At 38.1% G+C, this 22,746-nt stretch overlaps 1 protein-coding gene across 4 annotated transcripts in view; it reads right to left on the bottom strand.

Moving 5' to 3' along the window:
- Nucleotides 1-21,582, bottom strand: part of LOC126236733 (signal transducing adapter molecule 1) — a 53,021-nt gene extending 31,439 nt beyond the window's left edge. The window contains exons 1-5 of one of the 4 annotated variants that reach the window (XM_049946262.1): nt 21,264-21,582; nt 20,697-20,857; nt 20,267-20,512; nt 12,086-12,161; nt 650-832 (exon numbers count right to left, since the gene is read on the bottom strand). In XM_049946262.1, coding sequence (XP_049802219.1) covers nt 650-832; nt 12,086-12,161; nt 20,267-20,512; nt 20,697-20,857; nt 21,264-21,306 — 709 coding nt within the window. In that variant the 5' untranslated portion in view covers nt 21,307-21,582. The remainder of the gene's footprint in view (nt 1-649; nt 833-12,085; nt 12,162-20,266; nt 20,513-20,696; nt 20,858-21,263) is intronic. The other 3 variants (XM_049946263.1, XM_049946264.1, XM_049946265.1) reach the window with 3 other exon arrangements.
- Nucleotides 21,583-22,746: the final 1,164 nt, after the last annotated feature.

The following is a 22,746-nucleotide window of genomic DNA, read 5'->3' as shown; positions in this document are numbered from 1 at the left end:
AAGTGTAATAATGTCTAGTAATCTGTGTCTGACCATGAACAAATGATTTCTCAAGCACTTTCATGAAATCAAGTACACACTTTACTTATAAAAACTGAAGTCGTCACTTTTACCACAGAACAAGTTACAGACCTTCACACCACTGTTTTCACAGATCAAATAACAGCCTAAATGTGAAAAATTATTTTACTTTAGAGTCAACTGAGAATTTACTGTATCTCAGTGTGACATACCTCTATTTAATCAAAGTTATTTGCAGCATTCACTGTATTTGTATGTAAAGTCAGTGCTAAATATTTATTATTATTAAATTAACATCAATTCTTTCTAGCTTACTCAGAAGATTTATTTCCCACAAGTCCCTCCATGGGTAACAAAATGTTGAGTCATCTACCAGAAAATTCTAAACTGGATCATACCTTTTTAACTAGATTACAGATATCCTCAATTGCATCCCTGAACTGTGTTAAAGAAACAGCACATGTTTCACTCTCTTTGTGCACAATGCCTCAACATTTCTCTGTAATATCTTTTGATACATAAATAACTTTGTTACATGTTGTGCTATGTCAAGGATTACATAACAGACAGACTTACAAACTATTCGTTTGCAATTAAAAAAAATAATTGCATAATAAAACATACATACTGATCTCCCCTGCGGCAAAAGTTAGTTCATTGTCTTCAGCAGCTTCAAAATCATATAATGCCCTCACTTTACGAGCTTCTGATGAAGCAGACGCTGAGCCTCCACTTACAAGAGTGGCTGTAGGATACAAGCTGCTTTGCGCTTTTGGTGAGCTCTGCGTTTCTTTCAATGAGAGTTCTATTGCTGGAAAGAAAGAAAAAAGAACGTCAGCATTCCAGCAAAGAGAAAAGATCAATGAAGAAAGGTTATATGTAGGGGTCTATTAATTGTCAGTAGTCCAAACGTACAGCGAATGACTGTACCCCTTATGGAAATGGCAGCAAGGAACAGGAAAGGACACCAGGTGCACTCACACTGTGTAGGCCTGGGACCTCATTCAACATGCTGAAGAGGCTATTCTGGCAGCCACTGAGGGAACATGGTGCAACCAACTACAGATTGTGGCACACATTAGAACAGATGAAACCTGTTGTCTGCACCATGAGGTCATACTGGAGTCACTTCAGCAACTGGCAGAGAATGCTGAGAAGACCAGTCTTGCACATGGAGCTGCAATGAAACACAAAATTTGCAGCACTGTCCCTCAGAACTGATCATGGCACTTTGGTTCCAAGTCAAGTGGAAGGACTGATCCAGAGACTTTGAAGGTTCTGTGACAAGTTAGGCTGCGGCTTCTTGGGCTTGAGCCATAAGGTTGAGAACTGTATGGACCTCTAAACGGGTCAGGTGTGCACTGCACATCAGGGACGGCTACTCAGGTAGCTGACTGTGTGTGAGGGGGGCAAAAGGGTTTTTGTAGATTAGGCAACTCTTCCTCCAATACAGATAGTGATAGCTGTAGGAAACCCAGAAGTATCAGTGTAAGTTTGAAAGAAATGCCTCCCACAGGTGAGAATATTAAAATCCTAACAGTTAACTGTCAAAGAATTCACAAAAAAAGAGCGCCAGTGCTTGAAGCGCTCCTGAAAAGCAGTGAAGCTCACATAATACTAGGTACAGAAAGCTGATTGAAACCAGAAATTGACAGCAGTGAGATTTTTGGGGAAAAATGTAAGTGCATATTGAAAGGATAGGCAAATGGGAAATGGAGGTGGTGTATTTGTCGCAGTGGACAAGAAACACAAATCCACCAAGATAGAAATTGAGGCAGCATGTGAGACTGTTTGGGCAAGTACAAAGGTTGGGCACGAAAGGATAACTGGATCCTTCTACCATCCACCAGACTCATCTGCTGACGTAACCAAAAACATTAGAAAACACATCAGTTCACATGTAAATTAAGTCTCCAATTATACTGTAGCACTGGTGGAAATTTTAACCATCCAACAATCAATTGGGAAAGTTACAGTTTTGTTAGTAGTGGATGTGATAAGACATCCTGTGAAACATTACTAAATGCCTTCTCTGAAAATTACCTACAACAGATAGTTTTGAACGCCACTCGTGATGCAAATATATTGGATCTAATGGCAACAAACAAATCTGACTTCTTGAGGATGTCCACATTGAAACTGGTGTCAGTGACCATGATGTGGTTGCAGCAACAATGATCACCAAAGTACAAAGGGCAACTACACCAAGCAGAAAGACAATATATGTTCAATAAACTAGAAAAAATCAGTTGTATCATATCTCACTGAGGAACTTGAAACTTTCAGCACAGGGCAGGGACATGTAGAGAAAATGGCTCAGGTTTAAAAGAATATTTGACCATGTACTGGACATATATGTACCCAGTATAACAGTTCATATCAGGAGGGACCCTCCATGATATACAGTAACTGTAAAGAAAGATTACTGCATAATTGGTGTAAAACAAATCATACAACTATATATAGAGAGATGCTGAATGAAATACAGTTGGCTGTCAAGAAAGCAATGCATGAAGCCTATAGTGCTTCGAGAATTTCCACGTAAATTCTAGAACCACTTGGCCTTCCTCCATCTCGAACCCATGATATTTTAAATAGAAGGGTGAGAGAGGCGAATCCGATGTACTGTGCATTACATGATTGTGTGTGCATGTCTAAAAACAGTCACACAGAAAATGTGGACACAGCAGCTGATCAGCGGGCAACAAGTACCTGCTGTACGATCCATAGAGTTTCGGTGTATGTGTAGAGAAGAGCCTATGATATTCTTTGCTGGTTCAGTGACTGATGATTGTTGTTAAGAACAAATGAAGAAATAACATTAGACTTTTAGGTAATTCATGTGTTGGACTTGCTAGAAGCATGACATGTTCATAAATTAAGAGTGCTTCTTAAACCAATTCATTTATAAATGTAAGTAAATGCATTTCTAAAGCTCAAAAAGCAAGTGAAATACAAGATGGAGATATTTACAAGTGGAATGTGAGAGGGTTATTCTGCATAGTCCAATACATCGTTAGTTTGTGAAAACAAAGTTTGTATATTTACTCCACACGTTCTATCGTCAAAAAAACATTAGTACTTGGCGACTGGTGAATACACGAGTAGAAAATGTAGAAAGAAGTTTCCAAGAGAGAATAGCTAACTCTGATACAGTAAATATAAGTAGTCTGGAGGAACAATTTAAAGGAATTATAGATCGAAAAGTCACCGAGAGTATAATCTCCAAAACAAAATAGAAAGGAAGTGTATTGTCACCTAATGTTGTGTTACCTAGTGAAGTGGTGATTGTTTAGCAGTGGGGAGACTTTCAAACAAAATTTAATGAGAAGTACTAGTCTGCACTTGCTCAAGTGAAGTTAATATCAGATCCATGGGATCCGGCCGGATTCATCTATCTCTCAGGGACGTTAACGTTCTGTATTAACTGGCAGAGTGACGACTGACGGATCCCGAGTTTTTTTCAGTGTTTCTTCTGTAATAAAATTTTCCTGAATGTAATTCTCCCAACTTCTTACACTATTCTATCATCCCCTGTTTAGCGCTTATTAGAGAAACATACCAGCGAGAAATTGTTATTACGTCACCCATAATTGCTCCTGGTATGTGACTGTGTCATCCTTGGTGGTTAGAGGGTTGTACCAGCTAGGAATCTTGGTTGTGTCTTCCTTGGTTATTCCAGGGGTACCCCTTCCTGTCCTCATGACTCTTCCTGGCTCACCCCAACTTATCCTGACTTTACTAGGCGGCGACTTGAGGTGGGAATTGGTATGCATATTATCCCTGAAATAAGATAAGCAGCCGACGCGGTCTCCACATATAGTGAGGTTTTATTTTTGCCTGAATTAGTCCTTGTAAGTAATCTCTTCACCAGTTTTCTGTACAAATCTGTGGGCAGAAGTCTGGGTGAAATCAACATCATTAAATTTGTATATTCTATTAATATGAATCATAATTACAATGATTCCAAAACTGGTTTTCTTGAAAACTGCCTGGTAATCCTTTTTTTGTCACATAGTTCTAAGTAAGTACGGAGAACCATACCTGGCACATAACTTTCAAAATAATTTCTGAATTCTTGAGAACACTGTTCTCACACTGAATGTAAGATAATCAAGTTAAAGACAATGAAGCATATTTTTCTTAGTAAACTGAATGGAATATTATATTTGTGGAAAACATAATACTGTGTGTCTAATTAAAAGATTCTGATAATGGAATATATAACTTTATACTTGGTACAGAATATTTTATACTTTTTATGAGATACGACATAGACGGGAGGGTTTGTATTGATGTCGAAAGGGGGTGGGCAGTGTAGGTAAAAGCATGATTAACACTAACCGATACATCATGACTAACACAAAACACACATCACACCTTTCAAATGACCCTTGCAAACAAGTGTGCCTGATTCTTCACCATCTACCGTTTCCATAAGGTTGCTAAGATTTTCTTCGGGACCTCAAGGGTGAAAGTGGGAATGCCCGTTCTGTAGGGGATGATTTAACACCATACCTCCTGGAATAATGGGGAAGGAGGGGGGGGGGGTTTCCTGTCTTTGGGGCTGTCTTCTTTATCTTCTTCGAGCTTAGCAACCACATCTAGCTTTCTTCCTTTCTTACTTCTTATCTATACTATCTATCTATTTTTCCCCTCTTTCAATATTCATCCACTTCTATCGCAGAAGTCCTTCCTGGTTTCTGTGGTTTCCAATAACCTACAACTTATCTTCAGATCAGAGGCCAAAGAATCGGACTACACGAAAACACTTCTACATACACACAAATAAATACGAATACACAATGAAGTTACAGATTAAAAGGATGTAAGAACAACCAAGGGTTTTAGGGGGAAAAGATGTGTGTACATCTGGAAAGATGCACACATTGTTTCTTAAGTGAAGGTTCTGCATCTTTCCTTTTTTTTGTCTTATATTGTATATACATACACGTATGTAGAGGTAGGTGTGTGTGTGTGTGTGTGTGTGTGTGTGTGTGTGTGTGTGTGTGTGTGTGTGTGTGTGTGTGAATGGTAGCAATCAACTCATGCGCCGAGAGAGACAGGAGCAGGAGAGCTTGTGGAATAATTATAAAACAGTGATAAGCAAGGTTGGAGTTAATCGTGAAGTGATGAGTCAGAGTAGTGGGACTTTACCATTATGTGTAGACATAGTATCTACTAAGATTTGATTAATACAGGTAGACATAGTATCCACCATGAGTTGAATAATACGTGTAAACATAGTATCTACTAGGATTATAGAAGCTGAGAAGTGGAAGAGGACTCTAGGGTATTAGAGGAGGTACTAAGAAGTGAGAGTGAAGTGTAAAATAGATTTTATTTTTACCAGGAAATATTTAATTATAGTGCACATAAAGATGCATACTAGGACAATGAACCATGAGGCCTACTCATAAAGGATAAGGAGGACAGACCCGGCATTTGCTAAGGATATATATGGCAGGCATACCTACATAGAGATAGGATGACCTGTGGCCTGATGAATAGGGATGTTTTATAAAGGGACATACCTACTAGAATGGAAGGAAGAAGTGCACTCATAGGGTCAACCCACATGTAATGTATAGGTACTGGTCCTAGAGGAAAAGGACAGTATTATCACAGAAGTCACACATTTAATAGGAATTATTCTAGTAAGTTTGAATTCTATATACCACTAGCTTTATTATGTTTTATGTGAGTTTACAAGGGTTGAAAAGAACACTTTCATTTGCCCAGAGTTCCTCCAGACTACAAAAGACTATAAATAGTGATACTAGTATGTACTATGGAAAAAATAGTACAAGGAATTAGAATAAAGAATCAACTACTCAAGTGTCATGAACACCTGGAATTTACAATTGGAAAAAATAGCAATAACAAAAAAAGGTCCTCACGATTTTTTAGATATTGAAAGAATTAACTCCAACACTGACTGAAATATTCACATTTTGTAATTAAAGTAAAATGAAAAAAATAAGGAATAGCTAAATAATAAGAAAAAGGATATTCACAGTTATTAAAAAAACAAGGTATACTGTTGAAATACGAATTATTATATGTGATATAAATGTACATAATGATGGTATATAAAATGATTTGGGGGGGGGGGGGGGGGGAATATGTAGTGCTTTGAGAATTTCTGCATAAATTCTAGAACCACTTGGCCTTCCTCCGTCTCGAACCCACAATATTTTAAATAGAAGGGTGAGAGAGACTAATCCGACATACTGCACATTGCATGTGTGTGCGTGCAGGTCTAAAAACAGTCACGAGCAAAATGTGGACACAGCGGCTGATAAGTATCTGCTGTAGGTTCCATAAAGGTTGGTTGGTTGGTTTGTTTAAAGGAGGGAGAAGGGACCGAACTACGAGGTCATCGGTCCCTTGTTCCTAATAAAATATTGCCACAAGTGTGAGAATAAAACAGACGAAACATATAACGCAAAACAGAAAGAAAGGAAAAGCCACAATAACGAAGGGAAGGCAACAAACACTAAAAGGAACAAAAGAGGGCAACAACAGAGAGACGCTAGAAACAGAAGAGAGTAAAACATGAATGCAGATTACAATGGCTGGCCAACCACGAGAACAAAAGGGGAAAGCCAGCCACTCTGTAACACATTAAAACCTCCATCCTAAAAGCACTAGGGTGGAGGACAGAGGGACACAAGCGCTAAAACGTACATAGAAGTATAAAACTCACTCTCACGGATAAAACACAAAACTAAAGCTGCTGTGAAGGCATTGTCGCCCAACACTGAAGGCAGGGTGCTGGGAAAGTTAAAAGTCTGCCTCAGAGCAGCTAAAAGTGGGCAGTCCAGCAAGAGGTGGACGACTGTCATTTGGGAGCCACAGCGACACTGAGGTGGGTCCTCGCGACCGAGTACGTAACCATGCGTTAGCCACATATGGCCAATGCAGAGCTGGCAGAGGACAACTGATTCCCTGCGAGAGGCCTGCAGGGAAGAATTCCACACATTCATAGTCTCCTTAATGACACTCAATTTGTTGTGTGTGCTGTTATGCCATTCCGTCTCCCACAGCTGGAAAACCCTTCAGTGTAAGACAGAACGCAGGTCAGCTTTGGAGATGCCTATCTCCAGAAGCTGTTTCTGCGTCACCTGTTTAGCCAGCCTGTCGGCAAGTTCATTGCCAGGGATTCCAATGTGTCCTGGAGTCCACACAAACACCACAGAATGACGGGACTGTTCCAGGGCATAGATGGGGTCCTGAATGAATGCTACCAGAGGTTGGCGAGAGTAGCACTGGTCGATAGATTGTAAGCTACTCAATGAGTCAGTACACAGGAGAAATGACTCGCCAGGGCATGAGTGGATGTACTCAAGAGCACGAGATATGGCTGCTAGCTCTGCAGTGAAAACACTGCAGCCAACTGGCAAGGAGTGCTGCTCAATATGTCCTCCATGAACATATGCACTGCAATCGTTAGCCCCGATCTGGGCCGCCGATGCAGGAGATGGACTGCCGCAGGTGGGAAAAGGAGATGGTAATTCGGATGCTGAGGCTAACTATGAATGTGTGCTGCGTAAATGGCGAGCAGTTGTGCACGTCTGATCTGCAGTGGAAGGACACCAGCCTCCAACAGTACGCTGGTCACCGGACTCGTCCTAAAAGCTCCTGTCGCTAACTGAACCCCACAGTGGTGCACAGGGTCGAGTAAATGCAATGCTGAAGGTGCTGCCGAACCATAAACCACACTCCCATAGTCAATTTGGGGTTGGACATAAGGGCTCTGTAAAGCTGCAGCAGCATACAGCAATTTGCACTCCAATTGGTGTTGCTCAGGCAACAGAGGGCATTGAGGTGCTGCCAGCACTTCTGCTTAAGCTGAAAAACAGTTTTTTCCCAAGAGAATTTAAAACCAGTGGCATTAGATCGTTCCTCCAACCCCAATAGTCAAATGAAATTGAGATGCAGAAGTCATCCACAAATAAAGAACACAGTACAGGATGCCACACTGCAGACTTAATACTATTTATCGCAATGACGAATGCCATGACACTTAGAACACTCCTTCAAAAGAGTCCCTCAAGGGACACCATTCTTCTGCGTGAAAGGTCAGATAGATGGCCATGGAGCCTCCACTGATAGAGCTGCAGCCAGATATGCTTCCAGGCAGTATACTATACTCTTTCTAAATCGAAGAAAACACTGTTACGGTGTTGCTTACAGAGGAAACCTCATGTAAAAGGTGTTTCAAGTAGGGTCATTGTTATCAAGTGTGGAGTGGCCTCTCCTGAATCCACACTAGGAGCAAGTTAGTAAGGGCCTTGTTTCAAAAATCCAAACAAAGTGCCAGTTGACCATTTGCTCCAGTGTCTTTCCTAAGCAGCTCATCAGACTAATGCTACGACAATTACTGAGGTTAGTCTGATCCTTCCCTGATTTTAAAATCAGGATTAAAATAGATTCTATCCACAAGTTGGGGAAGTCTCCTGTCAACCAAATTTGATGAAAGAGCTGGAAGAGAACCTCCAACTGTGGGTCCAGCTGTTCCAACATGCTTATGTTATCAGTTCACGACTGGGCATAATATCAGGAGCTACTGAAAATGCATAACACAACTCACACAGGGAGAAAGGCTAATTGGATTCCTCAATGTTGCTGGGACATAAATCAAAACAAACCATCTCTTATTTCTCCGATAATGATTGAAGGCGGGAGAAGGAGAGGGAGGAATTGTCTCATAACTGAAACAACGGCAAGAGACTGCTATTTGTTGTTACTTACACTGCTTTGATAATGATCAACAAGAACCAAAAAATAGACTGCGTATGATAGAATTTATTCCGAACGAGAATTTAGCGAAAATTTTTCTCCGTTTGAAAATCTTTGCAGACGCCGTTTTATTACATTACATTCTGCACAGAAATTAGAGTCCTCTTAGATTCATACTTCATTTCTGACTGTATCACTATTCAGCATAAGAATAATATGAATATAGACATGACATTATATGTATATTCTTCCGCGTTTGCTGTTGTCTCACTCTAGTTTTGTAGTTAATTAGGCAGACAGGATTTAAATAAGATAGCTGCAAACACGAAAGAATACATGGCATAATGTTTACATTCTTCTACCTTTTCTTTTAATTTATTTACTGACACATAGATTTTGGCGCCAGTATTTATCTTTGTGCCTGCAAAGCATGCCTGTGTAGTGATACATATATTAGACGGCAGAAGCTAGTTGTGGCGGCACCTACCAACATTTTTCAGAACTTCCACTTACTTTGCACTCGATTCTAAGCCACAAGCGGTTTTTTTTAATTACAAAAACCGGAAAAAAAGTGCGGCTTAGATTTGAGTAAATACGGTAGGTTAGAGCTCTAGCTGTGGGTTGGTGCCTGCAGTGTATTTACTTATGTGATGGTATCACGCCTCTTCACCTGGCATTTTAATATTAGTGTCTGGTATACAATATTGGTAAGCTAGAAACTGTACATAAAGGAGACATACAGGGAGTCCAGCAAAGCAGTCCCTGATTTCAAAATAAGTATCTCCAAAACTAAGATTGCTAGACGAGTGCAACAACACTGTATGTTTAATGTGTAAGCATTAAAAATTTTATACAGAATTTTCAAAAAGTTCAAAAAGTTGCTAACAGATGGCTCTGTAATTGCAATATGCAGTTCCTATAATTAGTGTGTCGCATCTCAGGGGAACAGTTCCACTGTTGAAAAGTGAAAGGAGGTTAGTTTACCAAAGGATGGGGTTGAAATCCTGTATTTCATTTAACAGCATGTTTTTCTAGAACTTTAATACCACACCGTCAGAAAACAGTCCTACGGCAACAAACCATAGTTTTCAAAAATGATTTAATGTTCCGAATGGACCCTATAAAAACCATTCGCAAGCTCTTCACCAAATACCAAGAGACAGGCAGCATGGCTGATTATCTAGAGAGGAATGTTGGCCCCAGGCAAACTGTAGTTTCTTCAAGATGTCACCACAATTTCTGGAATTTTCGCAAAATCCAAGAAAATGAGTCAGATAAATTTCAGTGGAGACTGGTTTTAAGTGTTCCAGCATGCAGAAAATACTGACACTGACCTAAAGCCACCAGGCTATGCCTGTGCAAGCTGGGTGACAGAGGGTTGACTTAAACCAGATTTGCATAACGAGTGATGATGAAAAATTTAATATTGGTAGCACCTGGTTTACAGATGAAACACACTTCCATCTCAATGGTATCTTGAATAAACAAAACCAGTGATTCTGGTGTTCTGGAAATGCCCATTTTTGTTAAGCGAAGCGACTGCAGCCTCCCAGAGTTACCGTTTGGGTTGCAATATGCAACAAGCATACTACTGGCTCTTTTTTAATGAGGAAAATGACCACTAGTGACTCTTACACTGCAATTTTGGTACACTTTGACACCCCACAACTAATGTTGGAGCCCAGACTACATTGTATCGAACAGGTATTTTGCTTTTTTTGACGATTACTTGGGGAATAGAGTCATTTCATTGGATTTTGCAAATTTACTGGTGCAGGGGTTGATTGGAGAGCCACCACACCATGCTTAAAGGCTTGAATTGATATTCAGTGTGGCATCCGAGTGTTTCCATTAAGACACTACAGAATGTGATGGCAAATGTCGTCATTCGTTAGCAGCACGTCCGTACTGTAAGTGGCATTCATTCTGGCAAGATTGTGGTGTAATTCCAAAGACTGCTTGCAGAAAACAAGTTTAATTACACAAATGAATATTGTATGAGCTGCAAAACACACAGTGCCATATGTTAGTAGCTTTTAACTATTTCACAACTTCTGTAATAGTTCTTACAGCTTCCACACCAAACCTACCTTTTGCTGCACTCATCTGTCAATCTTAGTTTTTGAGGTATTTAATTTTGAAATCTGGGGCTTCTTCGCTGGACACCCAATACCATACTTATACTGACAACATTAGGTGCAGAGGCTTTGTATTTGTATCTCTCTCTCTCTCTCTTTTTCCTTCTGGTATCTATGTGTGAAAGTTTCGTTACTTCGTGTTAAGTAGGGGAATGTTAGTGACATGGTTAAGTCTGGATCTTTTGAAGTTTGTATTGTTTTATGGATTGTTCAGTCATCGTTAGTCTATGTTCTTATTTCATTTGGAGTGGTTCTGCTCTTTCACATTAGGAGGATCTGCTGTTTTATGTAGGCCCAGTTCTGCAAGTGGTTTTCTGTGCAGTCTTAGAATACACAAGACGAACTTTCTGCTTACACGCCATGCACATGAGACTCCATACATTACCCCCTTCTAGTTGACGTATGTGGATATTCTGTACATATTTTAGTACCCTCTTTATTACAAGCTCTACCAGTTTTCTTGTAGATTGACAATATGTATAGTCATTGAATCGTGAATATGTATAAAATAGTTTACGTCTATGTGATACAATGCAATCTCTCTCAACCAAAGAAACTGCAGCATGCTGATGTAACCATAACGCAAAAATGCTATTAGTATTTTAACACTAAGAATTTAAAGGTTGACTCTTCATAACAAATCGAATCGCACAGCAATAAAAATATTTTGTCATTTCTCCAAATATTTTAAGGTGCTGGTTGAACAAGCTGATTTAAAAACAATTTTCAATTGAGAGTACTGGTATTTTTATACTGTGCATCTTGACACTGAAAAACTTACATTAGGAAAGCATACTGACATAGGAAGCTACACAACAGGAGTAAAAACAAAATGTAAGAAAAGTTCTCTCATCAGGAAAGATTGTACTTATCTAAAGTTGAACGAGTACTACTCAGCTCAGTTTGACAATGGACAAGTATGAGGGAGGGGTTTACCAAAAGTTGGAAATATTAGTTCATTACATTGAATCAAATCCATCATTTTTCCTCAATAACAAGCCCAGACCACAATGATTTGCAAAACCATAACAAGAGATGTTCATTTAGAATATAATCTTCATTAACATATGAATCACAATAAAAACTAAAACAAAACAAAACAAAACACACACACACACACACACACACACACACACACACACATAATTGAAACAGCTACATTAAAAACATATACCACTTGCCTTTTGCAATGTCATCTTCCTCTTGTTGACTAGACACTACATTTGGGTCTCTGCTGACTGGTGCAGGTTGCCTCGGCTAGGGGAGGAAAAAAGTAAAAAATAAACTGACAAAAATCTACAGCTCGTAAAGGTATAAAAATCTAGTCATAGTAATCAGTACATACAAATATCCATTTTACAATAAAAGGAAAAAAAAATTAAACAGATCACATGGTTTAGGATTATTACTGTCATCTGAAACCTGAAAAGCACACACACGGAATTTATACAAACCTTACTCGTTCATTGTAAGATCATGACTGCAGAAAAGTATTTTACTTATATGATCACTGTCAACAGCAGCTACCCAAGATTCACTGTTAATTGAAGACTCATTTTATGTACACTCATACCATTGCAAACTTCCTCCCTTAGGTATATACAAAACAGAAAAAGCAGCAAACAAAATACATTCTGCCATATTAACAGCTCATGGATTCACACAAGTATAAATTAGTTCCTTGAATACAATTAAAATAGGATATACAGCCATCACTCAGATGTCACTAAATATGTATAAAATGCATGCTACCTGAACACTGGGGATGACAGGTGGCACAGTTATCAATATCCTTACAGATGAACCTCTAAGGACAATTAGAACTCCAGGAGAGGGACAATCTGAAGCTTGGCCAAATTCTGAGTAATAGGTTTGTCATTTTAAGACAAAGAATCTGATTCTGTTAACCAGAACAAAACAATTTGCAGTTCAGGAAAGTCTTCTTTGGCAGTTCAGCTGAATGAGGGTGAAATAGAATTACTAACACATATTCTGAGCAGAGAACTGTATCTAATAATAACATCATAGATCTTTCCTGGAACTCGTGGACAATACTAAACAATGCAATGTGAAAATTTTTCAGAATATAAAATATGAAAGACTGAAATAATGTATTTTAAAAGTAAACATGGTAGACATTATGACACAATAAAGCATTCCATGGTAGACACCTTTTAGTATGCACAACTCTCTACATATCTACCAGGGTAAAAAAGAAATTGTCATACAAGGGGACCTTAGGAACTTCTCTGCCCTCTTTGATTTTCCTTGTACTTACATGTTTTGAAGGCCAGTGCCTGGACATTACCAAATTTTAAAACTAGAAGATTACATCGCATAAACATAAGTTTTGATACAGGTGAGTCCAAACTTTAATTTACTGTGAATACTTCCATTTTCATGCCATCATTATCCAAAATAAAGATATTTGATCACAATCTGGATTCAGTATTCATTAGTATTTCCATTTAATAATAAATACGGAATTTAAATAAGAGTAAAAAATGCAACTACTGAGAATCTAACCCATGATTTTACGACTACTATGCTAATACGCTCTACTATGCCCCTCACAGCTGCTGGCAATGACCTTCAAATCTTAAGTACAGAGAAAATCAAAGAGGGCCAGTCTGTATGGTCCCCTTATTAGAAGTAACAACCTAGCATCAAAGCAGTTTTGAAGAAAACATCCCGAGGTGTAATACATCATTCATAGAATGAAATGTTCCATATCTTTGATATCCACTTGCCAACGAAAGATGTTTGTGGGTTAAGACACTTAGTAAGCAGGAAGCACCCCACTTTCAGGAGATTCTTTGATAGTTTGTGCAGATCAAAACTGTACCGATCCTGCGTTATCACGATGCAGACTGCAGGCTGGCACTTCCACCTGCTGGGTGGAGTCCTTTGCTCTTTGGAGCCGCGAGCGGAAAGACATGGAGTGCACGTGACCTCCATGACACCAAATAAATCACAATGGCATTAATGTTCAGATTTTATTGTACTACCATTCAGAGTCTCATGAGAGATGGATACACGACTATATCTAACTGTAATGTAATGTATGTGTAGTAAATTCATTAAGAGAAGTAGGATTTGTGCATTATAGGAATCAAACTGAGTTCAACTTCTCCGAGTGTGTTACTTCACTGGAACAAAAAATTCTTTCAGTACCTTCGATGCAACAGATCAAAGTCCACAGAGGAGAAACTGTGTCACGGTTCATGGATACTGAATAGCGAGAACCTTGCAGCATTGGTATCATGCAAGAACTATGAGAGAAATTAAGATCAGCAAGAAACCTAGCAAGATATGGAAGTTATGATCAACTACTGCGCTGTTTCAAAGCCTAATAACCCCATTAGGGAAATAAAAACAAAGGAAACATTCCACTCAAAAATGTCGGTATAATCATCATGTTTAATAAAGGCAAATGGAAAGAGTCTAAAAATTTGATCAGATTTAGCCATAATTCCCAGGAGTAATTTGTTACAACCAACAGGTTATATTACACGCATTAACAAAACTTCAACAGAAATATAAGCAAATTCCACCAACTAATCTTTGAGAGATGAGCATATCACAACTTACAGATGCTGCGACACCAATTAAAGACAATTAGAGCAATACACAACTGCTGTCAACTCAAATATTTTATTCAGTACACTTATTAGAAGTGACCCTGCAAAACAGTTCCAAAGAAAAAAATTCCTTTCAGCAGGAGGTGGAAAGGGAGAAATCAGTGTTGAGGCACGGTGATTTGGCTTCAACAGCTCATTCAGACAATAGCATTAATACATACAGCTGAAGGTTGGTACACAGAGGATCTGACCCAGATTGGACAAAACATACCTACACAATACACATAAAAGATGCACCCAAAATCCCTCAATCCACACTCGGGAGATCACTCAGTCTAAGGGTGGTGACAATTACTTCGTTAGTTCACATAAAGAACCTGGAAGCCTGACAGAAGCAGTAGGCATATCTGTAAGGAATTTCCTTAATGCACAAATGATACATCACTAATTAGTGCACAGTCACTCACTTAAATTAAAAGAACAACCTGAAATTAAGATAACATGAATTACTACTAGCTCTCTAATCATGTCATTAAACACACAACACACTGTTTTGTTTCCTGTATAATTTGAAAGTTGTTCCAATATATAAAGGATGACAAAACTCTACCATAAATTTATCACACAATCTCAATGGTGTTAACTTTTTCTAAGATATTTGTGTCACTTATGTAAACCTGATAAATTACACCGATATGCATAATGCTCTGTGTAAATGTCAGTTTGGATTATGGCATAGCAGAAACATGACTACTGTCATTTTAGAAATTAATGATCTAACACTGACAGCCTTTGAAAACAAAAATACGGTGTAACATTTATTATGCTAACAATGCAAAGACTGACACCATTCCCTTTGGCAGTAACAGCAAACCTTGAATTTTATGAACTGTGTAATCTGGCATTAGTAATAATTATTTCCTATCTTAAAAACTAAGGAGGTTCTCTGATTTCAAAATAAATGCTTCCTTACAATAAAAGTAGTACTGTTGTTCCACAGTACTCTGTTTACAGATCCTATTTATCATCACTATAATGACCGGCCCCATTACCTAGATCAGTCTTCCCTTCACAATGCTGATGCCCACATCAGAACATCTGAGCTCTGGATAACATTACATATGAAAACTACTTGACCTGTACTTCAATGGTTCTCATCAAACAACTTTGTAAGCCATGGAAAACAACAGTTCCTTTTGGAGGGGCCCAAGGGCAAACAAAACATTTGTTAAACAGCTGGTAACATATTCCGACCCCAAAATTGAGCACAACGTACCAGCAAAGAGATTTCATAAATCCTGTACGGAACATAGTTAGTAGTAACTACATTAAGAGCAATACATTTTGGATTTTTCCAGTGAGAAATTTCATATGGTCAACTCATTTTCAAACTCTTCTCCAATTATAAACATATCAAAAATAAATGAAAGAAATATATCTAAAAACAAAGATGATGTGACTTACCAAATGAAAGTGCTGGCAGGTCGACAGACACACAAACATACACACAAAATTCTAGCTTTCGCAACCAACGGTTGCTTCGTCAAGAAAGAGGGAAGGAGAGGGAAAGATGAAAGGATGTGGGTTTTAAGGGAGAGGGTAAGGAGTCATTCCAATCCCGGGAGCGGAAAGACTTACCTTGGGGGAAAAAAGGACAGGTATACACTCGCACACACACATATCCATCCGCACATACATGTGTACGTGCGGGTGTGTGTGTGTGTGTGTGTGTGTGTGTGTGTGTGTGTGTGTGTGTGTACCTATCCATTTTTCCTCCGAGGTAAGTCTTTCCGCTCCCGGGATTGGAATGACTCCTTACCCTCTCCCTTAAAACCCACATCCTTTCATCTTTCCCTCTCCTTCCCTCTTTCCTGACGAAGCAACCATTGGTTGCGAAAGCTAGAATTTTGTGTGTATGTTTGTGTTTGTTTGTGTGTCTGTCGACCTGCCAGCACTTTCATTTGGTAAGTCACATCATCTTTGTTTTTAGATATATTTTTCCTATGTGGAATGTTTCCCTCTATTATAATAAATGAAAGAAATTTATAAATAAAATCTAAACATAGTCTTAGGGCAATACAGTCAATCTCTTTACTAGGCCTGGGCTATCAACTTGTAAATTTGTATTTTTACATTTAAGTGCCCTTTGCCAGACACATTAGCATGAGGTTTGTTGTCAGAGAAGAAATTAACACATACAACAACAGAACAAAGGCAGATTACAATATTCTATGGCACAGGCTCAAAAAAACTGAACTAAAACAAATTTAACACATTCAAAATTTACAACAAACTGCCACAACCTGCACAAATAATGTCATTAAGGATCTCTACAAAAGAATGTGAAATCCATTGAAGTAAACCCATTTTATGGTATAAAAGAATTCTACACACTGAACAACACTTTGTTTCTAAGAAAATAATGGTTGTCATTATCTTGCACATTCTTCCTATTTGTAATGGTTATTAGCTAGTCGGGTCACTATACTCACTGCCTTAATTATTCTTCTTATGTATTAATAATTACATGTATTTAAATCACTGACTGTAAATACTGTTAATTTTTTGTGTACCACTGATGAAGCATAACTCATTTCATATTATCAATGACTGATTTCTTTATTTGAATTCTTGTGCAGTATCAGTTCCCCAAATTTTCCACATTCATGTAAACTTGCATATTTCAGAGCGTCAAACTAACGCATTCGAAAATAAATACAAAACACTTGCTGTCTGATTACACGGAATAACACCCCCTCCCCCAATGTCTCTCTCATTTTAAATCTGTGGCATTAATGCCCAATACTACAATAAACTTAGTATAATTCTGTAACTTGCTTCAGCATACTATACACAACAACAAAAATCTTCAGTGTGGTACAATTGATTTCACAATTTGCACCTCACATTTGTTGATGGAAATATTAAAGCTGTTTAAGCTGCATAATAAATTATGACTGGACTTCAGAAAGTAAGACACAGAGAGATAATAGTTGCATCTCAGTGCGAGAGCGAAATGGCGTAGCAACTGGAAATATACTGAAAGTTGAAGCATGTGTGAGAGTAGCCAATGATTTTTGTGGGAAAAATGTATAAACAGCAAACAGATTCATCATGAATTTCCAGTAGTATATCGACCAAATGAAATGTTATGTCCAGCAGTAGTGAAAGTTGCCAACAATTTGACCAAGGCCACACAGACATGGGTGACACTAATTAGGAAAGAAGACCCTCGACATTGATAACATGACAAAGTACAGGCAATCTAGAAACTGAATGACAGCCACTATTTATTTTCTGATTAGGATTGTCACATAGCCATTCTCAAATGTCCTCGAGACCAAGGAGCGGATTTTTGTTGTCAAGGAACTGCACAATTGATAGAACGTTCCTACCATGTTTTAAAGAGACTATGACTATGCTTGGGGGGGAGGGGAGAATCAGTGTCCTGTATATGTATCACTTTGAAATATAGTGCAGCATTTAATGAAAGTTACTTGACAGCCATAATAATGTTGAGACTTAGGCCCTAATTTTTAAAACCCCTTGTATAGTGATGTAAAATGCTTGAACATTTGTTAGTTGGAGCAAATTAACAGGGCAAATGCCCAAAATTCATAAATGTTTGAGCATTTACAAATTTTAGGTCAACTGATAAGTGGCACTTGTAAAAAAATTTTAAACTGATGTTTTGTACTGGAAATTGTTTTTTGCAACACTGCTTCTGTAATGATTGAGTAACTAAGTCGAAAAAGCTACTTGAGAGTTAGAGAAGAGTTATTCAAGGAAATAAAATTGGACATCAATTCTCGGGGTAGTAAAAAATATACTGCCGATTCTGATTCCATGAGTCAAAGAATCACCGATTCTCTAGGAACCTAACAGTATCATAATCTAATGATTCCAGCGTCTTCAGCATAGATTCTTTGTTAATAAATCTTTATTATGTTAGTGTTCTAATTTCGTCTTCAAAGTAGTGTAGTCATACGAAAGTTGTTAAAGGAGCGGAATAGAAACTATAGCCTGTCTCAAGTCACTACATCTGACAAAGCATTTTTTCTTTCCCCACTGAAAACAGTTTAACATTTAAGAATACATTCATTTTTAAGAAGCGCATGCCAGCCGTTTAATATGTTCAGTACATTTCGTTATCAATAATCTTTCTTCAGTAATATTGAGAGATATGACACAGATTATAAAGTGTCTTACATTACCTACGGACAATTTTTTAAAAAATATATATACCTGCTTATCACTAGACAGCTGTTCAAGACAGAGTGAGTGAGTATTTTTTTGAAATGACTGTTAAAAAAAATAAATAAATTCTTATCGTTCTTCGTAATAATATCAATGAACGACATACTAATATAGAGTGTATCATCTCATCCCTTATTTTAAATGGTAAAATATACATTTTAGCAGTAAAAACATTAAAAGTTCTTTTTTTATATAAATGCCCAGATTTTGGGCATTTAAAACTGCTTTGGGCAAATGTTCATTTATAAACGTTCTGTCCATTGGGCATTTGCCTGTCCCACATCACTACTGTTGAAAAAAGAATAAGTCAGTCCAGATCAAAACAACTAATTTTTGTTAATTCTTGAACTTTGATGTCTTAGTCTCTCCAGCTATTTTTTAACATTTGCCACCAACCATGCAGTTTACAAATAGCGAAAATGCTAATACCTTCTAGCAATGCTAGTCAATGTTTTCAGGTTTCAAAATGAAAGAAAAACTGACTTTCGACACATTTTGGGGAGTCAATTTGTATGTACAAAACTATTGAAGCTATAGAATTGACTTCTCATTTCATAGTTATTTAACTGCGCTTCCATTTCATATGAAATACAGGTACTGTGAAATTAAATTAATATTTCAAAAATATAAAAGTTATTTTTTAAAAATCTCAAAAGCAGCCCTAATTTTTCTTTGAAAAGTGTATGTCTCTTACATATTTTTGTACACCTTTGATAATAATTAAAAATAGAAAAGGATGAGTTGGAAGGGAGTTTAAATTTTAAATATATTCCTGCACCACACAAATTTTTCTTGAATCTAGCCATAAAAACAGTGTGAAACATTTTACTTTTTGTTTACTCTACAGCTATGCTCGATAAACAATAAACTAATATCTAACAGTAAGGTCTGGACCTTCTGTTGATTTGATGTGGGCTGACTCTACCAAACCTTGAGCATTGCTAGCTTTGTGACAGTGGCAGAATTATGTACCAGCATGTTTGAAGATCTGTACATTCCTAAAAATGAGATACTGAAGATAAAGTAACCCACTGTGCGTATAACATTGTGACAGCAAGTAAAAAAGAGTATTCCCACAAAGAGCATCCAAGTTAGTAGAAAAGGGAAACAAAAGCAGCACTTTCACAGAATACTACACCCACTATTAATGGCAAACCAAAAGGTTCTATTCATGTAATTTTGTATGAAGTGTGTCATAAGTGTTTAGCGATTTCGTTAACTTCTGCAATCTCTCTATCACTTGTTCCCGTTCTTTCATTGTCACATGTCTAGCTTATACTGACCATTCTTCTAGATGGTTTCCATGCTACTGAACAAACAATACAAGTATATTGGCAATAATATGCACCAATCACATCTGCCATTAAAACTACTCTTTAATGATTCATTGTTCTAATGTTTTTCAATTAACCCTTGTCCAACTATCGTTGATATCATGACTACAAGGCCAAATAACTTCAAAGATGTTACAGAACCTAATGTGTTCACCTCTAAATTGTTTACTAAAACCTTACTGACACTCACCATGTCTGAATGCTGTGTGAAGTCTACACCGTCTTGTTTAAGCCTGGTATACAAAGATGGTATGAGATTCAGTTGAGGGTCTGATTTGAAATCACCTTCAGCCCACTTTTTCAATAACTGTTTCAATTTATCAGCAATTCGTGGCTGACTTCGGGCTAGCAGTTTTCGAAATTCTGTTTCAAAATCTCTTGATGCAACTTCCAGATGGAAGGGTTTTCCACAATTGCTCACACAGGCATCCAGTAACTGAAATAAAAAAGAAATCTAATTGTATACATATTTATGTTTTCGTCTGGAGATGGTGTGTAACATAACAATTTGGATTTGTTAATGGGAGATTTCTGTTACGGTCAGGAAAAGCTTAATTAGTTATCTGCAAAAAATACAAAACTGACTCTCCATAATTAGTATGATCTGATGCAGATCTTACCGTTAACGCTTGCATAACAATGTGGGGATCCTGGTGATTAAGCCGTCTCACAATAGACCGCAAACAGTCCTTAGCATGTGTAGGTGAAGTCCCCACTTTGTCACATATGTCCATGATCAGCCCCCATTCTTCCGAAGTATTCTTCTCGTCAGTGGCTTTCTCTAAATAGTGACACACTGCATGAAGTACTTGAATACTTTTAAAAAACGCTGGTGACTACTGATTTAAAGAAATTAGCTTTTATTAATGTAAAGTCCTCCATGCAGTCACTGACTACGCAGAAATCCGGCAACGTTCTACAGTATTTTGCGAGAGCTGTTCTAATATGACGACATTTACAACAATTTAAAACAAAGGTTCCCTGACAAAACAGATTTGGTCTCCAGGAAATTAACCAATCTGACATGAAGGGATGATGCACATAAAGCATGCAAATAACAGTGCTCGCAATTTTCTCAACACACACACACACACACACACACACACACACACACAAATTAAAAGACACACTATACCACACGTCAAGTGAAACCTGACAAATGTTATGACGAGTGGAAGAAACCTTACCAACATCAGCATCAAACGGTGATGACGTAGAAAATATTCCCATTTTCTGGCCCGAAATTACTGTCACAAATAACTATCTTGATATTCGCCTTTAATTTAGCAATCACAAACCTTATCATTCAGGTGACTTTTGGTCATTGCCCGTATAAACACACACTCTGTGAAACAGGTACAGATAACTAATAGCAACCCAGCTGCATCATCGATTCTAAGATATTAGTATTCTCAATGAATGAAACGTCACGAACATTATAGTTGTATCAGCGTAGTTGTATTATTCCGACAGTGGAGTTCAGTAATAATTCTGCCAGTGCGAAAGTAGCAGTACTTATGAATCTGTGATAATAACAATCTCATAGTTTCTTAGCTGAAATGGACTCAGTTTGATCGCTGGCTCCTGCGTTCGAACGAATACCCACATCCAAATAGAAATATAAATCGTAATATCACAACTGACAAACAGCGTACTTGATAATTGTTTTTTACTTTCTGCAGGCAACTATAACAAGCAGAGTTTCTGAGATTTATAGCACCAAATGCGTTCCTGTCGTCTACTGCCAACATAAAATTACACGAAATATATGTAAGGCACAAGTTGGTTCCTTTTATTTTCAATTCATATTGTACGAACGCAATAATGAGCGTCCCTGATTGTCCTTATTTGCAGTTTTTTAAACAATAGTCCCTTTTTCGTTATTCTGTAGTAGAATATACTAAGGTACGCCATGGGATTGCGATATCCAAATATACAGATGGCGCTAGCACCGCGTACACAAGGTATAAAATGGTCGTAGTGCCTTGGCGGAGCTGTTATGTGTACTACCTAGGTGACTCTTGTGAAAAGGTATCCGACGTCACTATGGTAGCACGACGAGAACTGACAGAGTCTGTAAGTAGAATAGTAGTTGGAGCAGCATGCATGGAACATTTCATTTTGGAAATCGTTAGAAAATTCAATATTTCGAGATACACAATGTCAAGAGTGTACCGAGAATACCAAACTTCACGCATTGCCTCTCGACAGGGACAATATAGTGGCTGACGACCTTCACTTAACGACTGAGAGCAGCTGCATTTGCACAGCGTTGTCAGTGTGAACAAACGAGTAACATTGTGTGGAATAACCGCAGAAATCAGTGTGGTACGTACAACAAATGTAGACATTAGGACAGTGCAGGAATTTTGCGTTAATGGGCTATGGCAGCAGACAACCGACGCGAGTAACAGAATGACATCTCCTGTAGCACCTCTCCTGGGCTCTTGACCATAACAGTTAGGCCCCAGATTACTAAAACACCATGGCCTGGTTAGATGAGTCCCGACTTCAGTTGGTAAGAGCTGATGGTAGGATTCGCGAGTCGCGCAGACCCCTTGAAGCCATGGACCAAACCTGTCAATAAGGCACTACGCAAGCTGCTGTTGGCTCCACAATAGTGTGGACAGTGTTTACATCATATGGGCTGGGTCTTCTGTTACAACTGAA

This window comes from Schistocerca nitens, chromosome 2 (assembly GCF_023898315.1).
Source record: "Schistocerca nitens isolate TAMUIC-IGC-003100 chromosome 2, iqSchNite1.1, whole genome shotgun sequence".
In the NCBI taxonomy this organism is placed as follows: Eukaryota; Metazoa; Arthropoda; class Insecta; order Orthoptera; family Acrididae; genus Schistocerca; species Schistocerca nitens.
The sequence above is the reverse complement of the archived record's forward strand: the minus strand, read 5'-3'. Positions and strand labels throughout refer to the sequence as shown.